This window comes from Chanos chanos, chromosome 5 (genome assembly GCF_902362185.1).
Source record: "Chanos chanos chromosome 5, fChaCha1.1, whole genome shotgun sequence".
Taxonomy (NCBI): Eukaryota; Metazoa; Chordata; class Actinopteri; order Gonorynchiformes; family Chanidae; genus Chanos; species Chanos chanos.
In genome coordinates this window covers 510,001-517,500 of record NC_044499.1, presented here as the reverse complement: position 1 = coordinate 517,500, position 7,500 = coordinate 510,001, and the positions used below count along the sequence as shown (strand labels likewise).

The following is a 7,500-nucleotide window of genomic DNA, read 5'->3' as shown; positions in this document are numbered from 1 at the left end:
AAAATGAAAATCCTAGTTCACCCTGACAACCAGGGGACAGTCAGGTGTGGACAGAGAGAGGAGATGGTAAGAACCCAGGAAGAGGAGAGAAGAGGAGAGCAGAGGAGAGAAGAGGAGTTTAGCAGCAGTGAGAGAGAGAGAGAGAGAGAGAGAGAGAAAGGGGAGAAAGAGCAGAAAGGAGAGCAGGAACTGGGCTGGAACTGGGTTTCACTGGATCAGAGGAAAAAGGGTGATGGAGAGGGTGATGGAGAGAGTGATGGAGAGAGTGATGGAGAGGGTGACGGAGAGGGTGACGGAGAGGGTGACGGAGAGAGTGACGGAGAGGGTGATGGAGTGGGTGATGGAGAGAGTGACGGAGAGAGTGACGGAGAGAGTGACGGAGAGAGTGATGGAGAGGGTGAAAGAGAGGGTGAAAGAGAGGGTGACGGAGAGAGTGACGGAGAGGGTGACGGAGAGAGTGATGGAGAGGGTGATGGAGAGGGTGATGGAGAGGGTGAAGGAGAGGGTGAAGGAGAGAAGGCAATCCACTAACAGGCTGGTCTTCAGTACCCTCTGCTCTGACCCCACACACAGCCATCAAACATGTTAATCCAGGGGCGACAGGTTGACACATGCATTTTCACTGGACAGTCTGTCTAATGATATGTTTATCAGCACTTCTGCAGCCCCGTGCAGCCAAACGTGGACTGAGGGCTGAGAGCTTTATCTTCTGTCTGTTTATAAGTTGTTTATAACATGTTTATGACTGTTGGATGGCGCAGAATGAGGTGCTGTCTAAAGACGGAAAACCTGTTTTCATTCAACATGCCTTTCACTCACAGCAGCCTTTCACTCACTGCAGCCTTTCACTCACTGCAGCCTGCAACTCACTGCAGCCTGCAACTCACTGCAGACATACATAGCCCTGAGTCTGGGGCGCAGTGTCAGATACCTCCACCCCACAGCCTGCGTCTGCTTAGGGCTGCGTCTGCTTAGGGCTGCGTCTGCTTAGGGCTGCGTCTGCTTAGGGCCTGCGTCTGCTTAGGGCTGTGTCTGCTTAGGGCCTGCGTCTGCTTAGGGCTGCGTCTGCTTAGGGCTGCGTCTGCTTAGGGCTGCGTCCGCTTAGGGCTGCGTCCGCTTAGGGCTGCGTCCGCTTAGGGCCTGCGTCTGCTTAGGGCTGCGTCTGCTTAGGGCCTGCGTCTGCTTAGGGCTGCGTCTGCTTAGGGCTGCGTCTGCTTAGGGCCTGCGTCTGCTTACGGCTGTGTCTGCTTAGGGCTGCGTCTGCTTAGGGCTGCGTCTGCTTAGGGCCTGCGTCTGCTTAGGGCCTGCGTCTGCTTAGGGCTGCGTCTGCTTAGGGCCTGCGTCTGCTTAGGGCCTGCGTCTGCTTTGGGCCTGCGTCTGCTTACGGCTGTGTCTGCTTAGGGCCTGCATCTGCTTACGGCTGTGTCTGCTTAGGGCCTGCGTCCGCTTAGGGCTGCGTCCGCTTAGGGCTGCGTCCGCTTAGGGCTGCGTCTGCTTAGGGCCTGCGTCTGCTTAGGGCTGCGTCTGCTTAGGGCCTGCGTCTGCTTAGGGCCTGCGTCTGCTTAGGGCCTGCGTCTGCTTAGGGCCTGCATCTGCTTTGGGCTGCGTCTGCTTAGGGCTGCGTCCGCTTAGGGCTGTGTCTGCTTAGGGCCTGCGTCTGCTTTGGGCTGCGTCTGCTTAGGGCTGCGTCTGCTTAGGGCTGCGTCTGCTTACAGCTGTGTCTGCTTAGGGCTGCGTCCGCTTAGGGCTGCGTCTGCTTAGGCCTGCGTCTGCTTAGGGCTGCGTCTGCTTAGGGCTGCGTCTGCTTAGGGCCTGCGTCTGCTTTGGGCTGCGTCTGCTTTGGGCTGCGTCTGCTTAGGGCCTGCGTCTGCTTAGGGCTGCGTCTGCTTTGGGCTGCGTCTGCTTACGGCTGTGTCTGCTTAGGGCTGTGTCTGCTTAGGGCCTGCGTCTGCTTAGGGCCTGCGTCTGCTTTGGGCTGCGTCTGCTTAGGGCTGCGTCTGCTTAGGGCCTGCGTCTGCTTAGGGCTGCGTCTGCTTAGGGCTGCGTCTGCTTAGGGCTGCGTCTGCTTACGGCTGTGTCTGCTTAGGGCCTGCATCTGCTTACGGCTGTGTCTGCTTTGGGCTGCGTCTGCTTAGGGCCTGCGTCTGCTTAGGGCTGCGTCTGCTTACGGCTGCGTCTGCTTAGGGCTGCGTCTGCTTAGGGCCTGCGTCTGGGGTGTATGATCACCGTACTACAGTCACTGTATATATACAGCCTACAGGTATCAGAGTGGAAGTATGAATTCATAGAGCCCAGCTCACAGTTCTGTGTTTGTCTGTCTGTTAATCTTTTGTCAAACACGTCTGCACATTCATATTAGACAGACATCAGTGTCTCCAGTCATGCTGTCTTCTGGCTTATTCATCTCTGTGTGTTTCAATACTGATTCACTCACACACATCTCTGTGTGTTTTAATACTGATTCACTCACACACACATCTCTGTGTGTTTTAATACTGATTCACTCACACACACATCTCTGTGTGTTTTAATACTGATTCACTCACACACACATCTCTGTGTGTTTTAATACTGATTCACTCACACATACATCTCTGTGTGTTTTAATACTGATTCACTCACACACACATCTCTGTGTGTTTTAATTAATGTCTCAGCTTTCAGGCTGAGGCCAGAACACAAATAAGGCTGAGGTAAACAGTAAACAGTAAACAGTAAACATTCTCATGCAGGAAACTCACAAACAGGCTCCTGTAGAGGGAGGCTGTGTTCTCACGAAACACCAACCCAGCTGAACGCCGCTCTTTTAACCTGCCACAGCCGAGCTCCCCCTCAAACACACTCTACACACACACACAGCAGAGAGAGAGGGAGAGACACACACACACACACACACACACACAGCAGAGAGAGGGACAGACACACACACACACACACACACACACACACAGCGGAGAGAGAGGAGAGAGACACACACACACACACACACACACACACACACAGCAGAGAGAGAGGGACAGACACACACACACACACACACACACACACACACACACAGCGGAGAGAGAGGAGAGACACACACACACACACACAGAGCAGAGAGAGAAGGAGCAGAAAAGAACAAGCAGCTGAAAGGTTTTTGTAGTTACAGGTCACAAAGATGGAAAAAATCAGCAGAAAAAGTGTGTTTCCCAGCAGTGTAGAGACCACAACAGAGACAATGTAGCCTACTACAGGAGAAGAGAAGAGAAGAGAAGAGAAAAGAAGAGAAGAGAGAAGAGAAGAGAAGAGAAGAGAAGAGAAGAGAAGAGAAGAGAAGAGAAGAGAAGAGAAGAGAAGAGAGAAGAGAAGAGAACGAATTTCAGGCTAAAATCAGGAATGGAACCCTTAAAGCAGTACCACGTCTGGAAACACTGTATGACGGTGCGTGAGTGTGTGTGTGTGTGTGTGTGTGGTCTCACAGGCAGATTGCGTGAGTGTGTGCGTGTGTGTGTGTGTGTGTGTGTGTGGTGTCACAGGCAGATTGTGTGAGTGTGTGTGTGTGTGTGTGGTCTCACAGGCAGATTGCGTGTGTGTGTGTGTGTGTGTGGTCTCACAGGCAGATTGCGTGAGTGTGTGTGTGTGTGTGTGTGTGTGTGTGTGGTCTCACAGGCAGATTGCATGAGTGCGTGAGTGTGTGCGTGTGTGTGTGTGGTCTCACAGGCAGATTGCGTGAGTGTGTGTGTGTGTGTGTGTGTGGTCTCACAGGCAGATTGCGTGAGTGTGTGTGTGTGTGTGGTCTCACAGGCAGATTGCGTGAGAGCGTGAGTGTGTGTGTGTGTGAGTGTGTGTGTGTGTGTGGTCTAACAGGCAGATTGCGTGAGTGCGTGCGTGTGTGTGTGTGTGTGGTCTCACAGGCAGGTTCTTGGCTGAGTCCAGGTGTACGAGGAGCAGAGCGGAGGAGAGCCCATCATTGGCTTGTCCTTTATCTGCCTTAATACTGGTCAGCACCTGCATCACAAACAACAGCCTTCAGTGAGACAGCCACAGAACCTGTGTGTGTGTGTGTGTCTGTGTGTGTGTGTCTGTGTACTATACCTGGTCCAGTTTGTCTGGTGTGGGGAGGAGTGACAGCCACTCCAGTTTGAGGTGCAGTTTCCCAGTAGCTACTTCCTCCAGTACAAACCACTACAGAGAAACCCAAACACACAGACAAAGACACTCTTACATGTATGAAAAGGCAGACGTTAAATACTGAAGGTAAATATGTAAGTGTGTGTGAAAAGGCGGGAGTTAAATACTGAAGGTAAATGTGTAAGTGAATATGAAAAGGCAGGAGTTAAATACCAAAGGTAAATGTGTAAGTGTGTGTGAAAAGGCAGGCGTGTGTGTGTGTATGGGTCTGTGTATCTGTATGGGTGTGTGTGTGTGTGTGTGTATCTGTATGTGTGTGTGCTCACAGCAGATTCTTAAAATGCTTTTACCTCGTCCACTTTCTGCTCCCTCTCCAGCTCTGCCAGGTCGATCATTAGGCTGTGGAGAGAGAGAGCGTCACACCACAGAGAGCGTCACACCACAGACAACATCACACCACAGAGAGCATCACACCACAGACAGCATCACACCACAGAGAGCATCACACCACAGAGAGGACCAGACCACAGACAACATCACACCACAGAGAGGACCAGACCACAGAGTGGACCAGACCACAGAGAGCATCATACCACAGAGAGAACCAGACCACAGAGAGGACCAGACCACAGAGAGCGTCAGACCACAGAGAGGGTCAGACCACAGAGAGGGTCAGACCACAGAGAGGACCAGACGGGTTTTACCACAGGAGGTAAAAGACTACAGACATTAAAAGACGACAGAGGGTAAAAGACTACAGACGGTAAAAGACTACAGACATTAAAAGACGACAGAGGGTAAAAGACTACAGACGGTAAAAGACTACAGACGGTAAAAGATGACAGACGGGAAAAGACTACAGACATTAAAAGATGACAGAGGGTAAAAGACTACAGACATTAAAAGACGGCAGACGGTAAAAGACTACAGACGGTAAAAGACTACAGACGGTAAAAGATGACAGACGGGAAAAGACTACAGACATTAAAAGACGACAGAGGGTAAAAGACTACACACATTAAAAGATGGCAGACGGTAAAAGACTACAGACGGTAAAAGATGACAGACAGTAAAAGACAACAGACGGTAAAAGACTACAGACATTAAAAGACGACAGAGGGTAAAAGACTACAGACAGTAAAAGACTACAGACATTAAAAGACAACAGACGGTAAAAGACTACAGACATTAAAAGACGACAGAGGGGAAAAGACTACAGACATTAAAAGACGACAGACGGTAAAAGATGACAGACGGTAAAAGATGACAGAGGGGAAAAGACTACAGACATTAAAAGACGGCAGACGGGAAAAGACTACAGACGGTAAAAGATGACAGACGGTAAAAGATGACAGACGGTAAAAGATGACAGACGGTAAAAGACTATCGTGGGAAAAACACAGCACTTTGATTCTGCACCAGCATCACCTCACCTGCCCAAAAAGTCATCTTTATCTGTGTCTTCATCAAACAACTCGATCTCCAGATTCTGCCCGGGATGATCATAAACCATCGCCTGAGTAAAACAACCGAACGAACACACACACCATGTCAGTTGCCAGATATTTTAATGATGTTACAGAAAAGATGAACTGACCTTGTGCAGTATCAGCGGATTTGCATCAAATGTAAACACTGTGAAACCCTGAAGACCAAGCCCAGAGTGCAACTGACCTCATAGACCTCGTTCCATTTGGGATTGACGGTCTCATGGATGACTTTGCTCTGGAATAGCTGATTGCCGATCTGAACGACTCCGTACGGATCAGATTTTCCCTTCACAAGGCCCCCCAAGAATTTATCTTTCCCAAGCAGATCCTGAGCTTCCACAAAATGGATCCGCAGAATTCCCTGAACAGCCACACATACACACACACACACAGACACACACACACACACATACACACATACACACACACACACACAGACACACACACACACATACACACATACACACACACACACACACACACACACACACACACACACACATACATACACACACACACACAGACACACACACACACACATACACACATACACACACACACACACACACACACACACACACACACACACATACAGACACACACACACACACACACACACACAGACACACACAGACACACACACACATTATTTCCGTAAATCTTTATTTTATTTTCACACATTAAACCTGGGTTTTGTTTCTATGTTTTCTGAATTATAAATGTTATTTTCTCAAATCTGTGTGCAACACATCATTCTGTCTCTGTCCACAAGGGGGCAGTGTTTAAATATATTTATGTATGTATTGTACATTTCACTTAGTAATAAATCAAACAGTAAATGTCATGAAAAAAATCTGTAACGGGAATGTCCACACTGGAGACACCTTTGGGGACACCATATCAAACTGGTGTAGGAATCACAGTCTCAACTAACAAAACCCATGAGAGCACTTTTCTTGTCCTCTTTGTTTAATTATAAAAGATAAATACTGTCACTGTTATTGGTAAAACTGAGAGGGTGAAAGTGTTTTTATTAAGGGTCAGAGTTAATCCTTTACTTTTGGTACAGATTCATTGTTTGGTCCACAGAATCCAGCACTACAAGGGTTGTGTTTGTGTCTGTGTGTATGTGTGTGTGTTTGAGTGTGTGTCTGTGTGTAATGTGTGTGTATCTGTGTTTAGTTTGTGTGCGTGTGTGTATTGTGTGTATCTGTCTGTAGTGTGTGTGTGTGTGTGTGTATCTGTGTGTAGTGTGTGTGCGTGTGTGTATTGTGTGTATCTGTGTGTAGTGTGTGTGTGTGTGTGTATTGTGTGTATCTGTCTGTAGCGCGCGTGTGTGTGTGTGTGTGTGTGTGTGTGTGTACCTTAGGCATTGGGAAGCGGAGCTGGGCCAGTTGAGTCTCTCCGACCAGTGGGATGGTGATTTTATTCGGTAAGACCAGGTAACTGTAGATTATGTCCTGGATCAGGTTATCACACAGCCCGCTGGAAATGAGAGAGAACGAGTCACACGTCACTTCACCAGGTGTTGAGCTGTCAACTTCTGTTTGTCTGTCAAATGACTGAGTGACTCCCTGTCCTGTTTCTGATTGGTTAAACAGCTGAGTGACTCCCTGTCCTGTTTCTGATTGGTTTAATAATTGAATGATGACTGTATTTGGCTCAGAAACACAGAGACAAAGCAGATGAACACATGAGTTAATAAATTACTGAGTAAAGTAAAGTAAAGTAAAGTGTAATGTTTCATTCATTAATCACTGATCTGTATTTCAGTCATACCTGTCATGTGACACACACACACACACACTCACGCACACACACACATTTATAAAATGCATGCAGACGCTCAACACGCCACACACTCTCCCCCTCTCCCTCTCTCCTTCTCTCTCCCCCT

General features: G+C 48.7%; 1 protein-coding gene across 1 annotated transcript in view; it reads right to left on the bottom strand.

Annotated features, from left to right (window-relative positions):
* The window catches only part of esyt2a (extended synaptotagmin-like protein 2a), a 38,218-nt gene that overhangs the window by 12,637 nt on the left and 18,081 nt on the right, over nt 1-7,500 (bottom strand). The window contains exons 8-13 of the mRNA XM_030773512.1: nt 6,968-7,088; nt 5,788-5,964; nt 5,547-5,629; nt 4,464-4,512; nt 4,078-4,167; nt 3,895-3,990 (exon numbers count right to left, since the gene is read on the bottom strand). Coding sequence (XP_030629372.1) covers nt 3,895-3,990; nt 4,078-4,167; nt 4,464-4,512; nt 5,547-5,629; nt 5,788-5,964; nt 6,968-7,088 — 616 coding nt within the window. The remainder of the gene's footprint in view (nt 1-3,894; nt 3,991-4,077; nt 4,168-4,463; nt 4,513-5,546; nt 5,630-5,787; nt 5,965-6,967; nt 7,089-7,500) is intronic.